At 41.4% G+C, this 27,920-nt stretch overlaps 1 protein-coding gene across 2 annotated transcripts; it reads right to left on the bottom strand.

Annotated features, from left to right (window-relative positions):
- Positions 1–216: 216 nt before the first annotated feature.
- On the bottom strand, positions 217–27,920 carry cyb5r4 (cytochrome b5 reductase 4). 2 transcript variants are annotated; one of them, XM_072394953.1, is made up of 17 exons: positions 27,737–27,920; positions 26,347–26,471; positions 25,993–26,146; positions 24,442–24,542; positions 23,322–23,406; positions 21,438–21,516; positions 21,297–21,354; positions 20,854–20,947; positions 14,376–14,408; positions 13,823–13,945; positions 13,076–13,216; positions 7,342–7,488; positions 5,084–5,234; positions 2,385–2,471; positions 1,870–2,031; positions 1,010–1,109; positions 217–958 (listed from the first exon to the last, which is right to left on the bottom strand). In XM_072394953.1, the coding sequence occupies exons 1-16, from the start codon at positions 27,849–27,851 to the stop codon at positions 1,055–1,057; spliced, it is 1,710 nt and encodes a 569-aa protein (XP_072251054.1). In that variant the 5' UTR covers positions 27,852–27,920; the 3' UTR covers positions 217–958; positions 1,010–1,054. The 2 variants fall into 2 exon arrangements, with proteins under 2 accessions (XP_072251054.1, XP_072251055.1); XM_072394954.1 differs by lacking the exon at positions 27,737–27,920 and adding an exon at positions 26,805–26,854.

The following is a 27,920-nucleotide window of genomic DNA, read 5'->3' as shown; positions in this document are numbered from 1 at the left end:
GTTCAAAACTTCCACTATGATACTCAGCAGAGTAGGCAAAGCGGTGGTGTTTGACCACAGGCCCCACTGCCAGTGGCACAAGGCAGCAGAATGAGATTCAGTTGTAGTGTCACCTGCAGTGCTTTAAAAAAAAAATGTATTGAAAGTAGTGTGTGCAAATTCATTTCCCCTCACTGTTATGAAGCCCGTAATTAAGTTGGTCTTTAACCTCAGAAGTCACATAGCTAGCTCAGTTAAGTCCATCTGTGAGCACTTTGGTTCCAATCACCAAAGTTTAAGTCCAGGTACAAAATAGGACAAATGCTAAAGGGAGAGTATTCAAGTAGTGTAAAAGCCATGTTCATTTGTTGTGGCACGGTTAGTTCAGCCTGAGTGCGTTTATTATTCACTCCTTCAAACACACACCATTTTGAGCAGCTTGAACTGTCCTTCATACAAAAGTTAGGCTGTCAATACAGCAAAGTCCCTCAGTACATTGTGTACTGTACATGTAACATTCACGCCGCTGAATACCGTGGAATAAGGCTGGAGTGTTGCAACAGTGGAGTTATGTTACTATTTAAAGGGGAAACATTTTAATGGTTGACCTGAGGACTGGAAATGAAACCTTGCTGACTCTGACTCCAGTAAGAAGTAATAATCAGAAATGCTTCAGCAACAACTTATTGCTGCAGCTGTGTGAAACAAAGAGAGCCAGAAACATGCAGAGGAGCCTGTGCTGCACACTGTGAGGTTGGAATGGTCGTCCCTTTTCACACTTCATACCCACTGCTTTATTAGTTTCAGTACTTTTAGCCTCTGTAGATCTTACTGCCTTTATTTTACATACCTTTACAAATCATCATTGGTGACAAAACTGTGCCCAGCCATAAGAATCTCACTGCATGTTTTCCCTTACAGTCCACAGATGCCTGGGGGGGATTATTTGTGCTGATGGCATCATCATGTCCTTGGTTCATAGAAATACAACATTTCTTTCCTAAATTAAGACAGACTCTTGCCCCTCCCACCACAGGCACACAGTCGGAGTGGAGTTGGCTCGGAGCAGAACTCATCACCCCTGAAAGGCGTGGAGCTCCTCCTCACTGAAGCCCAGCTGCTTCAACAACCTGAGACATGAACATAAAGGAGAGGGGGCCAAGTTAGAACTGCTCAGCCCAAATACATCAGAGTGCATTCCTTCTTACTTGATGGACATTGATTTATGCACAGAGGTAGTGTTAAAGAGACGCTCTGAATGGAGAAGCTCCAACATATCCCAGAAAAGTGGCTTCTACACGTTCGTCTGCCGCTGAGACGAAAGTGAGATTCATTTCATTCTGAACTTCTTAAATATGAAGATTAAATGTATATTAAATATTCATTAGCCCAGACACTTATGACAGCACCCATCAGGCCAGAGTAAAAGAGCTTTAGAAAACAAGTGAAGTCTTAGTAAGTTCTGCTCACGGTCAAGCTGAGCGTTCATCACTTCATCTTTTGAACACTTCATCACAGTGATGAATTCTTGGGTTAGAGCTTAACTGCCTTTTGTGAAGTTAGGGACACTAAAATGTAATGAGTTGATCCTGGACCTGAGTCAGATATAATTCTGATCTATCTGTGTGAGGTCCGTTACGCTGACCTTTATACAACCAAATCTAAACAGTTGAGTTCAGAACAGCTTCCCCGATGGCTCTGCTCAGTCCAAAAGACTTCATTTATCACATTACACACATTGTCAAGCCTCCATCTATTCAAATCCCACAGTAGCAGACTGTGATCTAAGTGCTCATGTTGTCCTCTTCAGTTGGAAGGTCTCATCACTCCACTGAGGTCATTGTTCTATCTGCTAAGAACTGAGGTCATCAAACAGTGTTATTTTCATACCCCATGGTTATCTCTGTAAAGGCTGCAGGGCCACAAACACAAACGTAGCATCTGGAGCCGCACGGCTTGACGAGGAAATCGCTCAGCATGGCCTCGTCTACGCGACCCTTCCTGCCAGTCCAGCTGTCAGAGGGCTCAGAGAGGACCAACTCCACCTGAAAGCTGTCACACAATACAACCGTTTAAGACCTTAACAACGAGCTTTCTCTACAGCAAAATCACAAAGTGCTCCCAGAAGGTCTGTGGCCCTGTCCCACACATTTTGGTGTACTGCACACTGAGCTGGGTGTCCGTTTCATCATTTCATTAGAAAGAAAAAGTTTTACTTCAACAATGATTGAATTAGTGCTGAACCACAAAGCCTCGTCACACCTATCACAGATAACTTAAGTTTGCTTAAAGGATGGACTGGTAACAACTGCCCCGTCTTCCTGAGTTCTTCCCTCTTTCACAGAGGTTTCCTTCTGATTCTGGTTTTTTTTAATCCCTACTGCACAAAAACACAGCTGCTGTACCGTTCATTTTTAGCTGCCAGGTCATCCAGTTCACGGTGCCAGAGAATGTCCTCCTCCCGTCGGTTAAAAAAGAGCAGCTTTGTTGTTCTGAGAACACAAACATGTTATGGGTATCAGCAAGTATGCATTTAGAATCAGTGACATCTGTAGTAAAATTTAATTATGCACTGAAGAAAAAAATAACAAGAAAAGCACACATTCATTCATTCATCTGAAATGTGAACACACTGCCACTGATCTCATTTAAATGGGAATATTTCACAGCAGGAAAATACTCGTTACTCTTACAGACTGAACTAAGAGTGAGTTTTTCTGCATTTGTGCCATGAAGCAGTTCCTCTCAACCATCTTTCTACTATTTGGATCTATATCTCTTCAAACCTATCACCCTCAAAGACGGCCTGTAGAAAACAACCTAAAGTTTAAATTGAAAACAAAAAAAGGAGATTATTTTTCACACTGGTGAATCACTTGTGTGCAACAACACGAATTCTATCTCCCACACTGGAGACTTTGTGTCCTACTGCAGGATTTCCCAGCAGAAGGCTGAATGAACGTTTCTCGACGTTATGACACAGTGCCCTAAACTTCACCCTGGGTATGTTGGAATTGTGGAATTCTGTGTTTTGTCTTTCAAAGAGCTAATAAGTCCATTGTAAATCAGCACAATACAATGTGGCAAAGTTCAGAGTAACGTCGATGATGTTTGGGTCGCAGTGGTTTTCTTTTTTGGATAGTGGAGAAATGCACGGTGACCTTTCCTGAGATGAGTGAAGCCTTGCTTTGATAGGTTTAGACTTTCTGGATTAACCTATCCTTTAATACTTTGAAAGCTTCCTGAGGAAAGGGTTCAGCCTGTCACCACCTGATGGGAGTTTCTGCCTGAAACTCACTAAAATATTTCCTTTACTAACTGCGTTTCTTATCACTTCTGTTCTCTCTTAACAACAGCTAATTAAGATGAGAATAAAATATAAACTGTTTGAGTTCTGCCTGCAGAAGTGTGCTCAATAAATGTGTCTCATGGTTTGTGGATAAAGTGAATGTCCTCCTCTGTACGGAGGTTTAATAAGCCTTTTATTAAAGCACCCACCAACAATACGGTACACAATTCTACGTATGCGGGGGACCTCACAGAGGCTGAAATCCCAAGTAAATGTTCCAAGTAAACACAGGAAACTTGTGCTACAAAATCATTTTTTAAAAATGGACCAGTCACAGTGAATAATTCCCCAAATTCAACAATTAACCTTCCAATACTGGCTCAGTACCTAATGAAGAACCTCTTGATCCCTATAATCCCTGTATGGACCAGTGAGCAGTGCTGACCAACAGGTCGTTGGGGTCATCAGGTGGGAACCTCCTTTCATCAGTGTTTCGTCTTTCCTCCAGGAGGCTAGACAGTGATCACTGGGGTCCCAGAGTCACTCCCCTAATGCCAGCCATCACTGCTCCTCACACCACAACAACCACCTTTCCTTTCACAAGCAGCATTATTATCAGCTACCCCAGCCTCTCACCAACTGCACACCAGCCATAGCGGGGTGGAGATTCAAACCCTGGTTCGGGTAGGGGGTAATGAAAGTAAAGAGGGTGCCAGAGGTGGAGGCAGGACAAGACTCACTTGCAGATTCAGCAGACAAACTCACCTAAACAGTCCTACAATCACTAAAAATACCAGCAAAAACAAGGCCATACAGGCTGACTCACCTGAAATGGCCGCCTGGTTTCAAAAGCCTCACATGGGCCACACCCTCCAATTAACTACATCCTGGATTTCTTCCTTGCTTCTCCCAGGAGTCTCCCAGGAGTTTACCCTAATTGCTCCCCCTGCTGGGCCACCAGCTACTGTTGCTTCTTCTAATCCAAATCCACTGACTGGACTTTACAGCCTCGTCTGACACTTCCTTCACTATTTTCCTCACACTCTGTCCACTTACACCCAACTCCCTCAACTATGAGACAACAGACTTTACAACAAATCCTCTACATCCTACTTCCACTGGACATATCCTAACTTTCCATCCTGAATAGATCTGAACCCACAAAAAGATTTGGCAGTGTATTAAGTACATTAGATCTGCTGACAGTAAATGATTTTGATTAAAAACAGCGATCAGCTTTATAACAAACAAAAACTCATGAAACTCGGTCAAAAATAAAGCGAGTTGCAGTTGATTTTGGAGACCACAGGTATGGTAGAACATTGTACTTCAGCAGTACATCAGTGAAACGTAGGATTTTCTTTATCTATGCAGGGAAAAAGATAAGGGAGGGTTAGTCTGCCATAGCAGCTCAGATTAAACACTGTCACCTGTAAGTCTTCTCTGTTTGCAGAGAACATCTCTCACTGTGGATCTGCAGCATCCCAGATATTCAAAAATAACTCATTTATCTTCAAAATAACCGAACAAGTCTGGCCGAGTGTGCTTGGTCAAGCTGTGATGACTTATCGATGATTTTTTTGGATTTCTCACATTGACATGAGAAAAGCTTTTTGCTTCAATAAAGACATTGTGTTCTGTGATTTTAAGATTGCATTTTCTTGATCTTCTATATGTTTGAACAGGCACGGTTTAATAGCCAAACACATGGAAGAAATCAGGAGGGGTTTAAATACTTTTTACCATCCCTGCATTGACTTTGGTGGTACCAGCTGATTGTTTGCTGGCTAAGCTGCGTCTTCTGATGGTTCTCACCTGATGGTTTCAATGTCTTGAAGGGCCAGGTGGATGAGGCGAGCCATGGGTGTGAACCCTGTACCTGCTGCTAACAGGTAGAGGTTTGTGACATCACGAAGGGGGCGGAGATTGAAAGTGCCCTCTGGACCACTGATAGATATACGGTCACCTTCAAAAGTAGATATTTAAAGAAAGTAGAAGATTTGAAGAAAAAAAACACAATTAAAAGTCAAAATCTGCAGTAACACTAGAAAGGGTTAAAAGACGATTGAAATGAGCATTTTGTCGGTGACATTCAGTTTTTACATTCCTAGTTATTAATCTAAAAACTAGGACTCCTTGATGACAAGATGAATAACTAAGTACAAGGACAATGTGACAGCACAGCACTGTTTAAAAAGTCGTAATCAATCTCAATCAGACAAAGCAAACTGCATATCAGGGGTAATGAAATATTTTTTCCATTAAACTTCATGATGCTGAGTCATGTTTTTCAACAGAAACTTGTTCATTAGCGTTAGGGCCAAAACAATCAGTCTAACAGAGGGTATGCCTTTACGTCACTTCCGCCCCGCGACACGCCCCCCTCCTTCGGACTGAGTGGCAAAACAAAGCGCCCACAACATGGCGAAGCGTAGCGGTGGACACAGCCAAACTGAATACAAATGGATCATTCAAAACAAATTGAGATCAGTTGGACTCGACAGTGATCCAGACCAGCTCCCCAAAACCATCTGGGCCACGGACACTGACATGTGGCCAGAAATCCTGTATCCGGACATTTCAAGGTCAGGTAAATACACACTGCAAAGCCTATACATACATACAACCATTTCTATATGAATCAGAGCCAGATTAGCACATTTAAAAATCTGTTTATTCCTCAGCCATTAGATTTAAACAGAAACCAAAACTAAACATCATAGCTGATCATAAGCTGATAAAGTCCATTTACAGTTGTACAAGCAAATCACTTAGTTGTACTTGATATTTAAGTAGAGAGATAGGAAGATTATTTTATACACCCCCAAAGGGAAATTCGGTTGTCATAGCAGTCCGGTATTTGGATACAATAAAAATACCATAAGATACTAAGATAGAAAAATAAAAAAAGTAACAGAAGAAAAGTATAGCCAACATCAGATACTTTGAGACTTTTACCCAAGGACTATTTATTTTGGTGACTTTCACCCTTACCAAAGTAATACTTTAACACAATATCTTTATTTTTAAGTATTTTCACTTTAAGTATGACTTTTGGGTACTTCAGTCACCTTAAGTTAGCTGGGGTTATGAATATAGCTAAATGAAAGATGCTAACATTAAGAGCTTTACTGAAGTAACATTGGCAATACATTATGTAATTTAATGATATGATTTTGCCTGAAAACTGCTCTGACCCCTTTGAAAACCTGTTTGTACAGTCGATTGAACAGCAGCTCTTCCCCATGTTCAATATCGAATATAATTGATTATTTAAAAATTTGGCAGCTCTGCCACTTGTCTTTTTGCCACTCAGTGGGCGTAACCGCAACGACTTCCGGGTACCGTGGCGTCACCTGCATACCCTCGATTAACTGTGTTCCTACAGGTCGGTGTGCAGGACTGGTAGAAAATATGTTCCAGGTATTGCTACACAATGTAGTCTAAGCAAGTTTAAGCAAGACTTCAAGCACGCACACACAAGCAGTTACGATCATATATTTGATGTCAAAATTGACATCATGTGAAGGCTGAATGCTGATTTATTGAAAGTTGAGTCAGGAGGGGCCAAGACCAAGAGGTTCCATAGAAACAAGGATGAAGCGCCTTAATATCAAAGAAGCACAGACAACAGCTGCACTGAGCAATCTTCATTAACTTAACACTTAGTTCCCCTCCATCACGAAGCAGATCTTTGTGCACTGCGACATATGTTTTCAGCAGAGCAAAGCTAAAGAACCAGCAACAGTACAGACACAATCAACTGCAGCCCACAGCCCCAACTGTTCCATATATTTCTGAAACTGCGCCCAATGACAGCTAAATACTGCTGCACTTCAGTCCCTGTATAGTTTTCTTCTGTTGCTGCATTCACAAGTGTCTGATGTTGAAATTTCACCAAACAAGGAATTATCCAGTTTTAATTTAAAATGTTAGCCAGCCAACCAGCCAAACTGGAAGGACTGATCAAAATATCAATATACCAAACAAGGAGATCAAAATATCAAAGAGATAATTCTATAACATACCCTCATACACAAACAGCTTTATAGCATAGTGTGGTGGTGACTTACCGATGTGTAGGCTGCTGAGATATGGAGTGAACACTCCATCAGGGTAAACTTTAATCATGAGGTAGAGGTCTGACTCCTGTGAGGAGTGGTGGGAAGCTGCTAGCAGATTTTGATCCACTGGAGTGTATGGTCTCACCACCTCGGTGTCTGGATATAAGGGGAGGAGTAAAATAAAATAAAAACTATCATGAATGCTTGGGTGGGATGGTATGTTGGGTGGGAAGCTTGTAGACATACACACTGGTATACTTTTATTTAAAAGGCAGTTCTCGGGTTGCTCTCAACTTACCTCAGTTCTTTTTTTTTCTTTAAAACGTCATGGTCAATACTCACTGCATTCTAGGGACTTTTATACCTTATCAATACCAAATGTTCTTGGGAAAAGGGCATTTGGGTGCCATCTGATTGGAATTTTTTAAAAAATGTTTTAAAAGTCAAAGATCTGTTGCTGTATTCACAAAGCTTTTTATCTTACTCGCGCTGAAACATATTACGTAGAAGTTTTTCCTTAAAAGTAATTCACAACGCCGCTGAGACCTACTCATACTAAGGATAAATAACATAATAAGTTAACTAAGAGTGACGCACCGTTGCCATGGATTACGTCGATTCTCGTGCACGACTGTAGAAGCGCTCAGTACGGTGATTGGTTGTTTGAGTGCAGGCGGTCTTGGCGAAACGCTTCTGCAACATCCCACAAACTCAACGAAAAACGAGGATATAGCCGAGGCTACAAATGAACTCCTATCAAATAGTTATGGACAGTGTAACTAGCAGAATACACGCATGACAACAAGTTTGTGCCGACTACGATAATGACGCTATGCACGTTAAAGAGAGAGGGAAAGCAAACCTTACAAACACGTCAATTGCATTAAATCAACGAGGTAATTAATTGGCACCCTGCAAATGATCAATTATCCAATGAACATATTTCCATAATTTAAACCCTTTAAATATCAGCCTCCTTCATGATGAGTAAAACAAGTGAAGACACCATGAAACGCAAGCGAAAGCCCAATTGGTCCCAGCACCAATTATTACTGCTGGCCCAGTTTGTGCTGGAGAGAAGAGGGATTATTAAGGGAAAATTTGGCTTTGGGTGAACAGTAAACAACAATAAATATGGATTCAAATAAAATAAAAGGCGACAACGAGCCAATACAATGTTTTTAAGCATTGGGCTAAGCGTAATCTGCATAATCACTTACATGTTATACTTTAACTGCGCTCCCGGTTGTGGATTGAGAGGGTGTCAAGAGCCACGTCTTGCAGGGATAGCCACTGTCACCCAGCAAGTGACATCCAACTGGTACATGGCGCCTCTCAAAAAGCTGCCTCATACCGCTCCCCATTAAAATATGCAAAGCATGGGTAGATCCAGGCCATTTTGAAACATCCGTTAAAATTTGCATCAAAAACAACCTGTGTGTTGATGGAGTGGACTTTCTTTCGATTGACAAACACGTCCTCGTCTATTGATGGCGCAATTATTTTTATATGCGTCCCGTCAATAGCACCGACCACCCCGGGCATTCCTGCAACTGCCATAAAATTGTCTTTGAGCGTGTTGATGGTTTGGTTTATGCCACGGCTGACTGACGGCATTGCAAAGCTGCAATTTTTCTGTTGCTAAATATCGTAGTGTTGCCAAACATTTTGTCTCCAGACTGATTGGATTATTTCTGTTAGTGGGGGACATTATTTGGTCTCGCTGTAGCCATTTTCTGATTCTTTGTGAATAGGTCTTACTGAGAAGAGTCATCTCAAGGACTTTTAAGCTCTCCTAGAGTTAGGTGCTACTTTTAAGCCTAAAATCCTTTGTGAACTGCTCTTTGTCAAAAAAATCAGGAGTCCTAAATTAAAGACTGACAGGCCAGTTATTTTTAGGAGTTTCTCCTAAATTTGCCATTTTGGAGCTACTTTTGGCCCTAAGATCCTTTGTGAATACGGCCACTGATCTATTTGAATGCTTCTAAATCCAAATTGAAAGATTTAGAAAAGGAATCGTCAAGGTTTTGTTGTTTTCATGATTTGTATTGTACTTTTAGCATTTTTGTACCATTATTTGTTGTAATATTATCTGAATGTCTTGTGTCTGTTTTGATTGATGTGTTCTTTGTTTGTAGTAGTAGTAATAGTAGTAACCTTTATTCAACCAGGCAAAAATTATGGCATTATGGCAATGGCCTGGTAAAAGACCTCCTATGACGTAAAGGGCAAGGGGGAGTATAAAATACATTTAAAAAAATTTAAAAAATAATAATAATACAAAAATAATACTAAAAATATATATATAAAAGCACATATGACAATAGTGACAATAGAGACCATAAGTCTGACATGACATACAGAGAGATAGATAATTTGACTTAGTGACAATTAGTAATGTGAAAGCAGTAAAACTAAACAACCATATAAAATGGAACTTAGCAGAAATAACAAGCAGTGAGGAAGGGGCTGAAAGGTGACAGGATCAGCTTTGGCTGGGACAGCTGCAGGTATACTTTAGGGATTTTGATATGACATGTTTAAAGGAGTTGACAGAAATAAGAGTTTGTAGCTGTAGGGATTTTTGAAGTCGAGTCCAGCTGTCTGCAGCCGCAACCTGGAAGGAGGAATAGCCCAGTGAAGAGTGTGCCCTCGGGGCATTTAACAGAATGAGTGGAGCAGATCAGGTGTTGTGTATGGGGGGCGAGCACAGATGCAAGAGCTGGGTCAGGTAGGGAGGAGTAAGACCTAAAAGAGTTTTGAAAACCAACATCAGCCAGTGAATGTTGTGTCTGATTTCCAGGGGTGGCCAATTTATCAGGGTGTAGAGGTCACAGTGATGGGTCCTATAGGAGGCGTTGGTTGCAAAGTGAATGGTGGAATGATATAGGACGTTGAGCCTCTCTTGAGCCTTCACTTTTGACTGCAGAAAGGACAGGTTCTCAGTGAACGACAGGCTGCTATCTATCCAGACTCCTAAATATTTATAAGAGGATGCCAGATCAAGTTTTTGGCCGTCAGCGGTCAGAATGGTACCATCTTGGCCGGCATGCTGACAACCAAACCACATGGAGTTCATGGACAGGCCAAAGGCAGCGAAGCCAGACTGCAAGGAATAAAAGTTCCGTTGGAGTGTTTCCAGAGCGATGTCAGGGGAGGGGCCGGTGGCATAGAGCACTGTGTCGTCGGCATAAAGGTGAATAGATAAATTGCCAACTGAATTAGCTATATCATTTATGTAGATTGAGAATAGGACTGGGGGTAAGATTGAGGCCTGTGGAACACCTTTTAAAATAGACGGGTTGTGATGAGATGCAGTCAGATTTCACAAATTGGGAGCGTCCTGTGAGATAGCTATCGAACCAGGCTGGCTAACTAGAAGCTGTTTGTGAACTACATTGTCAAAGGCCTTAGCCAAGTCGATGAAGATAGCTACACAGTGATGCTTTGAGTCCAGAGCACTGATAATGTCATTCAGAACTTTGAGTCGCAGTCTCACAGCTGAAAAAAAAGATGTTGTTGTTGATGTTTAGGAAGCGTACCAGCTTTTTACAGACCAGCCTCTCCAGAACTTTATATTCATGTTTATGTTCATGCACTTAGCAGACGCTTTTATGTGACAGGTACACGTAGGCAGTTAGGGTAAGGGGGTCTTGCCTAAGGACCCCTACACCTACTTTCATGCAGGGGATTTGAACCCACCTCTCCCACACGAAAGGTGGCAATAATACCACTACACTATCCAGTCCAGAATAGAGATAGGACGATAGCAGTTGGGAACAGCTTGATCTCCCCCTTTAAATAAGGGCCGTACTGAGGCTGTCCTCCAGGCAGATGGTAGTTCAGCTGCGTGTATGGATAAGTTGCAAAGGAGGACAATGGGTTCTGCAAGAATGGGAGCTGCAACTTTAAGAAAAAAGGGGTCCAGGCCATCCGGTCCAGGTGTTTTTTTTAGGGTCAAGCTTGCTCAGGATTTCAAAGACCTCCCTCACAGAGACATCCTGCAGGGAGACGCTATGGGCGGCGACTCTGTGAGGAGTACTCAGGGGAGAGAGGTTGAGGGCGGGGTCATGAGGAGTTACGGCGATAGGTGAATTGGAAATTTGAACAAAATGCTGGTTGAAAAGGTCAATCATACGTTTGTTATCAGAGACAATGTTTCCGTCCCAGATGAGAGAAGAAGGTGTTGGGATGGTGCAGCTTTACCCTCCATGTCATTAACTGTCTTCTAGAACTTTTGTGGGTTAGTGCCACATAGGTTAAACTGGTCTTGAAAGTAATCAATTTTGGCTTTGCGGATGGATTGGGTGCATTTATTTCTAATTCTTCTGAAGAGTAACCAATCGGCAGAGGATCTAGATTAACGAGCCCTCCGCCAGGTGTTGAGACGAAGCTGTACAGCTAAGTCATGATTAAACCATGGGCTTCATTTGTTCCTTAGCCTCATCTTTTTGATGGGGTCATGTTTGTTTATTATTTCACTAAAGGAGTCATTAAAGAAGGTTCATGCATTCTTTATTTCAGAGATCAGGCTGTGCAGCTGTTCTGTCTTGGCCAGGACTCCCTTGAAAAAGAGATTTTTAATCTCAATGGACCTTGTACTTGGTTAAATAAAGGTTTAATAATAGAAAAAGGATAATAATGAAGCATCTAATTATGTCCACTTTGTTCCTTGATATAGTGACAGTTGAAAGAAGCCAAATATTACATATGCAACTCATGTATTTCTTCATTGATCTGCTGGTTATTTTCTCAAATAGAGCAACAATAGAGAAGTTTGTGAAGCTTAAAACTAAAAACTAGACATTTACTTTAGTGGTCTGCATCATGAACAGCGATGTGTTCATCCATGTTATGTCATATATTAGAGGTTGAAACCTTTATATCACTCTCATCTGTGTTTTACAAATGACATGTTTCAGACTAACAACAACAGAAATATGTTCTTCTCATGTAAGAATGTCTGGTCAATTTGTGCAAATTTCACATGAAAATATGTTTTAGCCTTTCAAAATGTCTTCTGCTATCTTGCAATACAATCTGCATTATGTTGCACATGTATTGATTTCACACACGTCAACAATCTCTCATAAATATAAAAATCTGAACAAAGGAAACTTTATTACAGATAGACTCAAACATTATATGTTTAAATTTCGTCTTTTTGAGATTATGTTTTTTTTAATCATATATCATTGTATATAAAAATATGCAGTCTTATTCTTGTTAGTTCCTGGAACATTACCCGACCTTGGCTCATGACATTTTGGTGGCTTCTTTAGTCAGCCTCTACAGCATGACAACAAATTCAAGTGTACAGCAGCTCATGTGCAGGGGTTTAGTGGAGTGTTTTTACAACTGTAAAGGGAGCAAAAGAGCAAAAAAATTGCCTAATTCTATTGTGGTGCTTTTCATGAAAGAAATGCCTGGTTTTAAAAAAAATCTAAATTTACTCTCTGAGCTCAAATCGACATCACAATGTTTGCCTTATCAGAAGATCAAAATTATCCAAAAGACAGAAAGACAAAAATACCATATTTACAAAGGCAAAACCATTCCATTTTGACATTTTAGGTGAAAGGTATCATGTCTTAAATAGTAAAAGGAAAAAACAATTAGAATTTTCAGTTAATCAACCAAACATTTCAGCTCTAATTCTAGGTACAAATTTGTCCGTCAGAAAAGAAAAAACTAACAAAAATTACAATAAATCTACCATGAGGTGGACACTATAGCTTCTTACCTTGAATTTGGGCTTTGAGGTAGACGTGTTTTCCAATGGGCACATGCATGACAGTCCCACGTGAAAATTGCAATCTGAACATGTGGGTGTTATGGTTCACGTCAGTCTTAGATACCAACACACAATCCCGATAGAAGAGAGCTGTAAAAATGAGAGCAGTAGTGAAGGCTCATTATCCACGTTCTTTCTTAGCGACCTGAAAAGGAGCTGTTATTCATGACAAACGATGCAGAACGTGAGGATGTGGCATGGCTGAAACTACAAAAGCTAACTTTTGATTCCAATCAACTTCAATGGAATATGTAATTATTGTCCGTACATCTATATAACACACTGTTTGCTTTAAAGGTATTGTCTTGTAAAATTAATATTTAGCAAATTCAAATTAATTGTAAAATGTCATCCAAAAGTTACATCCACAGTGTGTGCTGCAGCAGCGTGCATCGATGACGTCATTCCATTAGACGAGTGTGTAGAAAGCCCTCTATAAGCCCCCCGATAGCCGGCAATAACATCAACACAGCAGCTATGAGCTAACAGAGCTATAGTACACGTTCATTCATTCTTCTTAAAGTATTGGTGAAATAAAGACAGATAATGCCTTATTTAGAGGCTGCATCGTCTAAGCCCCGTTATATGGAGCGACTTTCACCAAACTGTTCTCGGTGAGTAGATGAACGTATTTCATGCCAGAAATAAGGTCTAGGTTTAAAAATACCGGAGTTCCCCTTTCAACTTGTATCTCACCTCTGTCTTTTTTGCATAGAAATGTATTATGGAATTCCAGTGGCTGACCAAGACTTGTCCATTTTCCTGTCGTCTGCTTGCGTAAGGTGATCTGGATCTTTCCCACAGAGAAAGCAGTGTGGACTGGATATAAGGGTTGTAAACACAAGCAACGTAAAAAACTCAAGTCAAGGTGTGTTACATCAAGAAACATGGGCAAGAGCAGACAGTTAACTGCATTGTACAAACACAGAGTAATGATCAATGATTAAAAGTAAATCTTAGCCAGCTGATTGTTTAGCGGCGGGAGCATTCAGAAATGACATCTTCAGGATGATCAACCTTTCTTTGACTGAATGCTAGTAATGTCAGTTATAAAAGAAGTTCTCAAAACTATTCATATAACACAGTAACACTATTACCAGTAAGAAGTTTATTAGATATATTGATTATGTCGACATTCCTTTCTTTATTCTTCAAGATAATAACTAATCCAGTAAAAGCACTGAACAAGCAGCATCAGCAGAAGTATGATTGGAATCTTAAACTCATATTAATTCCTAGGTTGTCTTACCAGCAATGTTTCCCTCAACTTCATCTGCAAGACCTGAAAATGTATACAGAGTCATTTTACAACCAAAACCCTGATTTCATAGGTACAATATTTGGTACAGTGAGCCCATATCAATGCACATTGTTTTTGCAAATACAGTTTGTACATCCCCTGGTTCATTACTAGGAAAAGAAAACAAGGAAAAAATGATGCTATCTAAAACAGATACGTGAACAAGTCTGCAGCACATTTTACCAAGCTGCTACCCTCAATGCATGACAGGAAACATGGAGAGCTGTCAGTACAAGAGAATTAATGATCACACTCCTTCCACAAAGTAATTCAACTTGGATCGAGGCATAAAATGTTGGTTTTTGAATTGAAACAACTGAAGCAAGCACAAAATGGAAAGGCTTTAAAATAGAAGCATACAAACTGACCAAGGAATACATCAAATGTCAGGATGCAAGATGCCTTGAAAATAGAAAATACACAACAAAAGAAATCAGCTGAGGGAAATGTGATTTACATCAAGAAAAGCCCAAAAAATAAGGTTACAGCGGGCTAAAGAGACGCTGCCGTGCATGGAAGTGATATTTCCAATAATCTGAAAGGACATGATGCCAGACCAAATGAAAAATATAAAAATACTGCCTGAAGAAATCCTGAAAGATATTTCACAATAATTTATGATATAGGGATGACTTCAAGAAAAGGACCAGGGGAGACAGCAGTCTTTACCTCTACAGTAAATGCACAGACAAGCTGTCATCAGAAGTAGGTTTGGTAACGATGAAGACATCTATCACAATCATCTTGCAATATGACTGCACAATATATAAATGGCTGAATAAACAAGTTCATATGATGATGAATATCACTAAAATTAAGTTCAAAATTAACTCATGCGATAGTAATTTGACAGAATATGAAAAAGCCGCCTGCATAATAGCACAATTGTCAGATCCAAATTGTCCAAATTGTTGGACTTCTGTGCTCATCATGGATTGTCCATAACGAACACCATGTTCAGGCATAAGGGTGTCCATATGTGCACTTGGCACCAGGACACCCTTGGCCGCAGTTCGATGATCGACTTTGTGGTTGTATCGTCGGACTTGTGGCCGTATGTCCTGGACACTCGGGTGAAGAGAGGGGCGGAGCTGTCAACTGATCACCACCTGGTGGTGAGTTGGCTCCGCTGGTGGGGAAGGATGCCGATCAGACCTGGCAGGCCCAAACGTATTGTGAGGGTCTGCTGGGAGCGTTTGTCAGAATCCCCCGTCAGAAGGAGCTTTAACTCCCACCTCCGGCAGAGCTTCAACCATATCCCGGGGGAGGTGGGGGATATTGAGTCCGAAGGGGCCATGTTCCGTGACTCCATTGCCGAGGCGGCTGATTGGAGTTGTGGCCGTAAGGTGGTCGTGCCTGTCGTGGCGGCAACCCACGAACCTGCTGGTGGACACCAGTGGTGAGGGAAGCCGTCAAGCTGAAGGAGTCCTATCGGGCCATTTTGGCCAGTGGGACCCTGGAAGCAGCTGATAGGTACCGGCAGGCCAGACGGGCTGCGGCTTCGGCGGTTGCTGAGGCAAAAACTCGGGCCAGGGAGGAGTTCGGTGAGACCATGGAGAACGATTTCCGGACGGCCTCGAAGAGATTCTGGTCCACCATGCGGCGTCTCGGGGGGGGAAGCGGCTCACAGTCAACACTGTGTACAGTGGGGACGGGGCTTTGCTGACCTCAACTAGAGATGTTGTGAGTCGGTGGGGGGAGTACTTTGAGGAACTCCTCAATCCTACCAACACGTGCTCGGAAGAGGCAGAGTCCGAGAGCTTGGAGACGGGGCCTCCCATTTCTGGGGCTGAGGTTGCTGAGGTGGTCAAAAAGCTCCTCGGTGGCAAGGCCCTGGGGGTGGATTAGGTCCGTCCTGAGTTTCTCAAGGCTCTGGATGTTGTAGGGCTGTCTTGGCTGACACGCCTCTGCAGCATCGCGTGGACAATCGGGGACAGTGCTTCTGGACTGGCAGATTGGGGTGGTGGTCCCCCTCTTTAAAAAGGGGGACCGGAGGGTGTGTTCCAACTATAGGGGTATCACACTCCTCAGCCTCCCTGGTAAGGTCTATTCGGGGGTACTTCAGAGGAGGACCCGTCGGATAATCGAGCCTCGGATTCAGGAGGTGCAGTGTGGTTTTCGTCCTGGCCGTGGAGCAGTGGACCAGCTCTATACCCTCGGCAGGATCCTGGAGGGTGCATGGGAATTCGCCCAACCAGTCTACATGTGTTTTGTGGACTTGGAGAAAGCGTTCGACTGTGTCCCTTGTGGAGTCCTGTGGGGGGTGCCCCCGGGAATATGGAGTGCCGGACCCCTTGATAGGGGCCGTTCTGTCTCTGTGTGACCGGTGCCAGAGTTTGGTCCGCATTGCCGGCAGTAAGTCGGATATGTTTCCGGTGAGAGTTTGACTCCGTCAGGGCTGCCCTTTGTCACCGATTCTGTTCCTAACTTTTATGGACAGAATTTCTAGGCGGAGCCAGGGCGTTGAGGGTGTCCGATTTGGCGACCTCAGAATCGCGTCTCTGCTTTTTGCGGATGATGTGGTTCTGTTAGCGTCGTCAGGCCGTGACCTTGAGCTGGAGCGATTCGCTGGAGCGATTCGCAGCCGAGTGTGAAGCGGCTGGGATGAGAATCAGCACCTCCAAATCCGAGACTATGGTTCTCAGCCGGAAAAGGGTGGAATGCTCTCTCCGGGTCGGGAATGAGATCCTTCCCCAAGTGGAGGAGTTCAAGTATCTCGGGGTCTTGTTCACGAGTGAGGGACGAATGGAGCGTGAGATTGACGGGCAGATCGGTGCGGCGTCTGCAGTGTTGCGGGCTCTGCACCGACCCGTCATTGTGAAGAAGGAGCTGAGCCAGAAGGCGAAGCTCTCTATTTACTGGTCAATCTACGTTCCCATCCTCACCTATGGTCACGAGTTGTGGGTAGAGACCGAAAGAACAAGATCGCGAATACAAGCGGCCGAAATGGGTTTCCTCCGCAGGGTGTCTGGGCTCTCCCTTAGAGATAGGGTGAGAAGCTCAGTCATCCGGGAGGGGCTCGGAGTAGAACCGCTGCTCCTCCGCATTGAGAGGAGTCAGATGAGGTGGCTCGGGCATCTAGTTAGGATGCCCCCTGGACGCCTCCCTGGTGAAGTGTTCCAGGCATGTCCCACTGGGAGGAGACCCCGGGGAAGACCCAGGACACGTTGGAGAGACTATGTCTCTCGGCTGGCCTGGGAACGCCTCGGGGTCCCCCCGGAAGAGCTGGAGGAAGTGGCCGAGGACAGGGACGTCTGGGTTTCTCTGTTAAAGCTGCTTCCCCCGCGACCCGACCCTCGGATAAGCGGCAGATGATGGATGGATAATAGCACAATGAATCAGAAATGTGTGGTATATAGAGCCATCAGTGATATACCAACATTGTTATTATTTATATGGTTAATATTACTTGCATTAAGATAAGTTCATGAGTGTGTTGAAAATTGTCTGTGTGTTGTCTGAGGTTCGTTTATTGTTTGACAAATGTGGTGATGCAGTGTCAAAGTCTCACCAGCAGAGGGCGCGTTCGCTACACTATGAACCGGGACAAGTGAAATCTCGCGAGAATACGCTGTGAGAACGGGAACACACACTTGAGTGTGAAGATGTGTGTGGCATAACGCGATAAATAATACATATTTTTGGCTTTTTGCTTGTAAGAGAGAAGAGTGGTAATTGTGTGGTTGATGGGTGAAGTGTGAGTTTATGGTCTCTGTTGGATTTTAGATCATATTGTTCAGAAACTTTACTTGTTTATAAAACCTAACGGTCTATCAGTCCATAGTACTCGTTGCCTAGCAACCGCGAGAAAGCGTAAGGCTGGAGAAAGCTATGAGCCGGTGTAAAGAGCCCGGGCCATTCGCGTATTGTTAATAGATAAATAAATAAGTTAAGATAGATACATAATTGATTTCGTTAATGTGATCATTTTGGTAGATATGAATGGCTGATTGTGTATTGGAGAAACAAATTGATATTGAATGTACAAAATAAGACAACTGGTCTGGAATAGCAATGTAACGGTCGTGATTATTGTTTGGCTGTTTTGTGCAGATGTTCATAATTTTTCTGTGTTATGTAAATATGCTGGGAGAACGGGAACACACACCTGAATGTGAAGATGTGTGTGGCGAATGCGATAAATAATATATATTTTTGGCTTTTTGCAGAACAAAAATAAAGACTTTCAAATTAAATGTGTAGTGGAGGACAACTTCACTTTGTACCATGCTACAAATGCATAAAAAATAAGAAGAGTAAATGCATCAATAAATAAGAAACAATACAAAATTCTGCTGAAAAATGAATAGTAAAATTTAAATAAAATAAACAAATGAATTAAAAAAAATGTTTCATGTATACTTGACCCAGCTAGAAGGAGCAGCTAAATAAAATATGTTTGTGTTCCAGCAGGTAAATAAAACAGTGCGGTGATTCTTATTCCTTTTACTTATTGTTACACTCAAATCCAAAAGTCTGATTCATTTGATGGTCATGTTTCAGAAAAAATATCCAACCATTATTTAAAGGAATTTACATGCACAGTACTAAGCAAATCTTACGAGCACATCTATTGATTTTCTTTTATCTTTTACTAAATTCTCTGGAATAACACTAAAGATATAAACTATTAACGAACACTTCTAATTATGCAGGAAGCAAAGACTCTCTTCATCTCTTAAACAGCTTCCTTTTCAAACTGTCCCGAGGGAGTTCCCGTACATGTCGAGTAATTCCATCCGTTAACCTAATGTCCAGCTCATCCTAAACCAACACCAGTTTGGACCGGATCAAAGTGCAGGTTTGACAAGAGTCTGATTCATACCGTTTCCTCCCAGCAGCTACTGAGATGTGCCTGCCTTATGAACTCTGGGAAACACTGATGGCTGCTCTCACTTAGTGAAATGTCCTTAATTGTTGATTTATGAGGTCAGTAACTCCAATAAACCCAAGTAAAGTTTTTCTGGATCTCCAGTTGTCATTATCTTTCCTTTCAGAGGTGATTGTTTAATGGATTACTTAGCTAATGGAACAGGACGACGTCCTTGTTCAACATAAGCACCTTGACATCCCAACTGATACTTTCCTATGCATTAAAAACAAAAAAAAACAAGGAAAACGAGAGCTGCACGCCTTTAAGAAGACGTGATATTCGATATCATTGTTGAATATTGTGATAATGACAGCACTTGTGATATATGATGGAATGCTTTAATATCTGGTGCTCATCTCAGGTTGCATTTCTCTGCACATGCTGGTTAGTTGTAAAACATGAACAAAAACAGAACTTGTTCTAAGTGGAATAAAACCCTCATAAATACACCAAGAGAAATACCTCTTAAAGTCAAATGTGTTATATTGACTTTGACACTATCGAGGTGATATATAGATCAGCGTTTCCGATCGAAAAAAATGGCACCGGGTTTTCAATTTACCAGACAAATGTTTGAAATTCCGGTCAAATATTATCTGAATTTATTGAGCTTAAAATGATAATTGAGATGCAGGTTATAAATTAATTATATCAAAGCATGTCAATTAATAATCCTTTTTATTGAAAAGTATAGGCTCTATCAAATTAAAAGAGTACCGTCAATTGACCACACCAATTCTAAAATAAATACTGCACAAGCCTGCGCTCATAGCCTCCATAACGAACATGAAGAACCTGAAGGCCTCAGACACAACCATCTGCAGACATAAAACACACCTGGACTGGCTCATTCCATTTTAACGTGGCGTGCTGGCAACGTGCCATAATAAGAAGAAAAAGTCTGCTGCTTTGCAATAAAAAGTCTACAAACAAACTGAAAAAAAATCTCTTGACACGTTCTCTTTTTTTCTTTTTACGCATTTTCGTGTGTGTGAAATGTGCTGCAGCCTTTTTAAAATTAATGTGTGCAGCGTCTCCACGCAGCCTGAAATGCGCATCAGTCGTGTGACTTTGCTCTCCCCCAGACGACTTCGCTGTGCAGTTTTGAGATGGGGATCACGGAGGCTATCTTGGCCAGTTTAGCCCACTCGGGGTAGATGTCGCTGAAATCTCTGATGAGAACTTTGCAGGCTGTTGAGAAGTTTAAGCATCCGTAACCGCGGAGCGCTGTCATTACGGCAATGGCGTCTCGCTTGTGTGTGTGTGCGTTTTATTTATTTATTTATCTTTTTTTTATAAAATTCAAATTGTGCTCGGACTCGGAGGGAATATTTTCACCGGACAATACTTACCAGACAACGGAAACCCAGATATAGATTGCGCATGTTGATCCTGAAACGTTTTCAGTATATTGCAGCCTTAGATATCCTCACTGGCTACACTTCCATGCAACAACAAGCACACAAACTAATTTTGACTCTGATAAAAATGAAGAAAATAAAAGTTACTGTTGCTGGAAAAGAGAGAGAAAAAAGTTGTATCACGTATGCTCACATAAATGTATCATGTATGACATTTTCCCAAGCAGCACCTCCACCCGAAGTACACCTGCCTGAAGGTCAGCGCTAGTGCAGCCTGAGCTGGGGATCTGAGGGGGAAGAAATGAAAAATGCACGAACACGTTATCTTCAACCACTGATCACACCCCGGTGACCTGCCGGTCAAACTTTAACCTGTGGCTGTGCAGCTGGCTGTCACAGGCATTTTTTATGTCATTTGAAATACTGGATAAATTCTGTTTGATGGACAGACACAGCGAAGCACCACAATCATCATTCATTATAAAGCCAACAGAGTCTAAATAAAAGCTCAATCATGGCAATTAAGTTTTGTGTGTGCTTCAACCTCACACAATGCATGAGAGGGTGTGATTATGGCTTCTGTTGGTGTGTTTGATCTGTGTCGGACAGCATACGGTTAAATAAATGCGTGATTACCTTTCTTTTGGCATAAACAACCAGATGAACCGTGGCATCAGTTTGGAACCAGTCATACCTACATTAACAGCAGACAGCATATAAGTCATTGAACTCATTTTTCCAATACTGATAAGCATGCATTAGATTTGTTGTTCATACCGAGGCCGAGAGTCTTTATTTGGTGGAGGAGCCACTGAGGCAGGTGGAGCAAGGCTTGTAGGAGGTGGAGGGATGATAGCTAGGAAAAAAAAATACTTCAAATTGGGCTTACACTTAAAAAAAGACTTTACGCCAACATTGGATTTCACATAAAACTTCAATCATAAAGAGTGAAATATAATTGATTCTACAAATTCATCCTGAAACATAATGGGTGCGAGCCAGCTGCTTTTTTACCATTTTACTCAACTATTTGCAACAAGTGGGGATGTGAAATCAGCCCTGTCTCAGATCATTCGATCGTGGCCACTGTGGATCGCTGATAGACGATCCAATCGAAAATCACTCCATCCCTATTACAGCTTATTATTTATTTAGAAATATAGGTTTTGTGCCACATTGTACAGACAAAAGTGTCTGTGGCTCAAAATTATATTTTGGTTTGGTTATTTGTGCGAGGATCATTTAATTTATACACGCTGATCCCTCGATCTAATAAAGCTATAGTTGTTCAGATATATGCGTGAATTATTTATTTTGTGACTAAAAAGAAAGATGATATAGCAAACCACTTGTGGCGCAGACAAAAGTGTTTGGTAAGCAAGCAAAAGATGAAGAACAGAGGAGAAAAAGAGAGCCTGCGTCCACGGTGCACACCACGGAAACAAAGATGCAGCAGGGTGTAATTAAGAGTTTATTATTCACTCCTCAGTTGCACAGGTCAAAGGGCTCGTGTGCACACGTTGCTCCATGAGAAACATTTTTAAGAACACAGCAGGTTCTACAGATTTTTTATTTAACATCTTATGGGATTAAATTAATTCAAGATCGCCTTAAAGATCGCCGTTTGAAAAAACTTCACAATCCTCCCTTCGATTGCTGATAGACGATCCGATCAAAAATCCCTCCATCCCTAGTAGCAAGATTTTCTACATTTATCGACCGCATTAAACCAATTTTTCAAAACATTCTGTAACTCACTGTGGATCCTACCTTAATGACCAACTATGAAAAGAAATGTATTAACTTTGTCATCAATTTTTCACATTTTGATTCCTGGGGGCTGAATTGTATTGTAGTCTTTTTAAAGTGGTCCTGAACAGTAGTTCTCTGTTCTTTGGACATTGGCTTTATCGCTCATTTTCACTTCAGTCCTGACCATTGTTTTCCTTTTCTCTGGCCATCATTAGAAAATGAATGGTCTCAAAACTTTTGCACAGTACTTTTACTCACTAATGAGTAAGGCTGTTGTTAAAATGAGGTTTCTCCACAATAATAGCAGTGTTAGCAGACAAGCAGGGTGTCAGGGTGTCCGGTGACTTTTGTTGCTTCTCAGGAGCAGGGTGTGCAGTACTTGAGCTCTTTTCTGTACTTGGACTTGGAGTAGAATAGCTACTCCACCAGGCTGGACAGTTTCAGGCCAAGTTTTACCTACTACCATGACACCTGGAGGGGTTCTCAAAAAAACCTGGCAAAAATTAAGCAGGCATTGGTTTGCAAAGAGAACCTACAATGGCTAGTAGAAATGGGCTGTTTGTCCATGTTTAAAAAAGTAGTCTTTGGAACTCACAGTTTGCAACCAAAGACCACCAGAGTACATTAGCATTCCGAGCTGAAGCGGGTGTTAGCTACAGAGGTCCAGTGAAACATGTACTGCAGGCTCTGTGTGTGTGCATTAGTATCATTGAGACATAAATCTGGAAAGAAATAAAGGGTAAATCCCCAAGATCATAACATTTTAAAGGTGAAGATTTGTTTCAAGTTAGTTCCAAGCTCTAATCAGGGAAGGGTTGGTTATACGCAATTTTTACTTATGATTGGTGATTGATAAGGTCTCCTGAAAAGAAACGCAATACGTAATGTCCACTGTAAAGATGCGTTTACCTTTCACAGCTGTTGTGACCTTAGTTGCCATTCTGCCCACCAGGCACTCTTTTAACATAGACTCATAGTTCACCCAGCGATGGACCTGTGCACAAATGCACACAAAACCAGAGCAACACATATAATTCATCCATATCCACAGTTACAACAAACATCAACTTTCACAGTCACATGAATGGCTGTTAGAGTTTCGTTAGACCAGTTGTGCTGAATGTCAGTCTTGGAGAACTTCAGCTCTTCTTACTTGTACTTGGTCAAAACCAGCTACATTGCTTCTTTGTGCATGAAGTTGTTAGTTTTTGTAATTCTGTTACTTTTGAGTGTAACATGTTTTGCTGTTCCCATAATTGTTCGGACAGTTGGCATTGTGGGATGTAGTAGGTGACGTAGACTAGTTCAACGCAGACCATCCAGAATGTTTTTGTACACAACCGACGAAGCTTTTTTAAAAATGTTTTCTTAAGAAATGCTGCATTTTGGCCGAATCAGTCCACAGCACAATTGTGGATACAGCCTGTGGGAAAGAAGACCATTCTGCTTTATTTCTAACAGATTGTTGTCTCTACTCATTTAGATGAAACAGTGGAAGTTCGGGGAGTTAACTAAGACAACATCACTGAACTTGATGAGAATGAGATGCAGTAATGTTTTTATGCTGAGGGGAAAAGGAGATATGATGTGTGAAAAAATGTGCCATTAAATTAAAAAGAACAATGAAGTCATCTCAGTTAGATCTATGTTCAAAAAACCCGAGAGATAATAAAGTAGTACACAAGTCAACAAAATACATTGGTGTCCTCAGTTTGAAACATTTTAATGTGGATCCTAACACATGCCAACATGAACTGTAATGGCTATGTGACACTGGATAAAATGGAGACTGTGGGCAGACTTCTGTAACTTGATAAAAATGAATCTGTTTACATTGGCCATTGTCTCCTGATTTCAAAGGATCAGACCTGGAAAAAACAATATCGGTAAACCTCTAATAACCTGGCAACAAAATTAAATCTTATTTTGACAAACACCTTGAAATGAAGAATTAACTTTTTCCATTTTAATCTTCAGCTTTAAAAAGGAACATTTAAACAACAATACTTTACTTCATTACTTTTCATACCTGGTCAAAGAGTTCAGTCCCATCTATTCCTGCTGCCTTCATCAGCTCCTCTTCTCCACCAGGGTGGTAGTCCATATAGGGGGTCACATTGTAAACCATACCTGAATAAACAGAAAAAGAGAAAAATGCTATGTTCCAGTGCCCTCTGCAGACAGACTCCAGTAGCAGCACTCATGACACTCAGATGTCAGAAAATGCCAAGAAACTACTTCCTCTTTAAATTTGAACAGTTTTTAATAGGATAATCTGCACACCCAAGACTGTTCACCACAGTTGAAAACCCATCAGCTGTGAGGTTTTGACATTTATATTCACAGTCAGATAAATCTAAAAGTCATTGTCTATTGACCTGTGGCCAACACAGTCTGCTTGCACACCAGGCCATCCTTACAACCACATTGCTACTGTAGCTGTATCAGAATTAGAATGTGCATACATACTGCTACATATGCAGTATATGTAGGTGAGCTCACAAATGATCATAAAAGTGGTAGACCACAGAAGACAGGTGTAGTCCATAATGAAATACAATCTCATCCAAGCCAGAAAGATCATGAACTTTCATGGAACGGTAAATGGACTTGTACTTGTATAGCGCTTTTCTAGACATCTAACTGACCACTCAGAGTGCTTCACTACATGCACCCCCACTCACACACATTCATACAGAACATCTTAAGAACACATTCTTAACTAAGATTCTTAACTACGTGCTTTTTTTTCTTCTAATCATTCATACACACATTCATACCCCAGTGATACACTAGGAGGCAACGAGGGGTTCAGTGGACGCTTCGACATTTAGCCTGGGGAAGCCAGAGTCGAACCACCGACCTTCCGATTGGTGGGCGACTGCTCTTCCTCCTGAGCTACAGCCGAACGGTGAAGTTACTTCATTTGGGATGCTGGAGGCAGAGTCACAACTTCAGCAGGTATAACTCAAATGGAAATGGCTTACCAGTTTAGTAATGATGTTACAAGTTCAAAGACCTGTATCCAAAATCTGTTGTATATGGCAACATACTCTTTGCAGTTTCCTGCTATCTAAAATAAACTTAAAACTTGCTTGGACTTTCCACAGAGGGTTGGCCTTTTTCTAATCAAAGAAGAAAGTGCATACCCCTCTTCTGTCATGCATACACCGAGCCAGCTGCAAATTAGCTTGTTGGGGATTGATGCATCTAATATCCTACAAAATTCTCAAAATTTGCATGTGTAAGTTTACATGAAACAATGCAACAGGACCATGTTAAGTCTTGGCTGTTCTTGTCCTATTACAGATCTCTTAAAATTCTTATAGCAGGAAGTTTTGTGATGTGCAAGACACAACCAAGATAACTGGAATGGTAAGTGATTTTTTTTCAGCACAAACTAGACATTTTGAATCGGAGAAATGGGGCCTCTCTGTCAGCAAAGTATTCAAGAAGGAGCAGCACCAAGCATTACGACGATGACATCAAGTGTCCTCCAATGCTGCTACTCACTACAGCTCCTTTGCAGGGTCATCATTTCCGAAGTGCTAATCAGACCCTATCAGCTGGTGTCTCTCACCTCGTATGCAGGTCCAGCAGTCATCTCTCCTGTTATGTTTCTGCAGCTCTTCTTGGGTCACTTCAATCAGACGCCCTCTGAGACCAGTAAGATCTTTTCCACTCTTGGCAAACCTGATCCAGTCCATCAGACTGTGGCCTGGTTTCAGTGCCACCTGACACAAGATGAAGTAGTTGTTATCTTCACAAAAATATGTATTCATTCGAATAAATAGATAGACATCGACATGTAAACTATACATTTTCCTATTAGCTTATACCATTTCGTCAAGCTCAAACAAATATAAGCAGTCACATTTTAAACATGGTTTAATGAACTCTTAGGGAATAGATGCGAAATGACGGTGAGTACTACCTTATTCCTCCCGGACTGGCCGGACTGAGCGACCCTCTGCTGGGAGCTCGGTGAAGGGAAGGACTGGGTCGGAATGTTCAACATGTTGTGAACGCTTCGGAGGCAGGCAAAGTGTCTTAAAAAACCTATTCAATCAGCAGAATTTTCTTTTACCACGACACACGAAAGACAGCTCTGGATTCACAGTTGTTGCATTTTGTAACTGGTACAAGCTCCTTCCTTGTTGTGACACATCCCTTTAAATGCGTTGAGTAATGCTGCTTCGTTACAAGGCTAAGCTAAGCTAGGCTAATATGACAAAATGCATACAGACGACCTTCTTCATAATCACGAATTGTTAAAGTGTGACGTTTAATTGCGAATAAGGTAAAGTTTTTGGGGTCAACTTGATACTTGACAAGAAAATTCAATAGTTCCTAGATATTTAGGAGTTAATTACGAGTTGTCTGCTGCCTTACTCTGGTTCCGTCATTTTAAGACTACAATATTTGTCGCTTCCTCTGACGACAGTAATAAAACAGTGTCATCAAATTGCGACGGTTCTGCATGGTTCAGTTGGCCAGAAGCCGCATTGACTCCTGCAGCTCTCTAGAGGGGCGTGCCTTCAGGGCGGCCATGTTGGTACAGTGCCAGTCGCTCCTACGGTACATTTTATCTATGGAGGACTGGCGTTTCCACACAATTCACGTTATCATAAATCGTTCAGTTGTCAAGCTAGTTTTACGAGATTTGTTTGTCAAACGTCAGACTTGACAGAAAGACATAGATAGAACGAAAAAAAAATGTCTGCTGTTTTATACTGCAATGCAGTCGATCTGTATAAAAGCCGGAGCAGAAAGAAAACTAAGATACACTCGTCCTTCGCCATAACGCGGTCCACATTTAGCGGATTTTTAAATTGTATACATTATATAATTATATATCTCATTTCGGTAAATAGATATTTTCTTATATTTATCTATTATTAAAGTTTTTATTACTATTATTGCGCTAACATAAGTATTTTCTAGACTAAAAAATGTAAAACAATATAAAAAATATACAAAAAATAATTCAAACGTATTAAAATGCTATTAAATCGAAATAAAATACTTAGTATACAATAAATAAGTCACTAATTCGCGGATTTTCGCCAGTCTCGGGGGTTCTAGAACCAACCTCCGCGATAGACAAGGGATCACTGTGTTCTGCAAGCAAAATGTCCTTCTGTGATGCACACAAGCAGAAGAGCAATAAAAACTATTGATTGCGCAGTTATTTACGTGTTTATATTGACAGCTTTAATCTTAAATGTACCAGTTTCCAGCTACTTTCTGAATGTCGCGCGTTCACGCGCACTGAACTGTACTCTGTAGCCTACTAGATGACAAGAAAACGGCCAATAACCCACCTGGAATCAAACTGTTGAAAAATGTGGTGAAGAAACCATTTCGTTCTCTGCTCGATGCACTTTCACTGTCCCCATCGTCATCCTCCTCTGAATCTCTCTGGTTTTCACCTGACATTGCGGAGTCGTAGTATTCATAGTACTAGTACTACGGAATCATAGCGCAGTTTATTGTATTTTACAGTGA

The sequence above is a fragment of the Leuresthes tenuis genome, unplaced genomic scaffold, assembly GCF_036924035.1.
Source record: "Leuresthes tenuis unplaced genomic scaffold, fLeuTen1.0.hap1 SCAF_10, whole genome shotgun sequence".
NCBI classification, from domain to species: domain Eukaryota; kingdom Metazoa; phylum Chordata; class Actinopteri; order Atheriniformes; family Atherinopsidae; genus Leuresthes; species Leuresthes tenuis.
The sequence above is the reverse complement of the archived record's forward strand: the minus strand, read 5'-3'. Positions and strand labels throughout refer to the sequence as shown.

Coding starts and splice junctions, on each gene's coding strand:
- cyb5r4 (XM_072394953.1), bottom strand. CDS start 27,851: ATGTCAGGTGAAAACCAGAGAGATTCAGAGGAGGATGACGATGGGGAC. Junction 26,472..27,736: donor TTTCAACAGTTTGATTCCAG/GTGGGTTATTGG, acceptor CTGATTGAATAG/GTTTTTTAAGACACTTTGCC. Junction 24,543..25,992: donor CTGCTGGACCTGCATACGAG/GTGAGAGACACC, acceptor CTGTTTATTCAG/GTATGGTTTACAATGTGACC.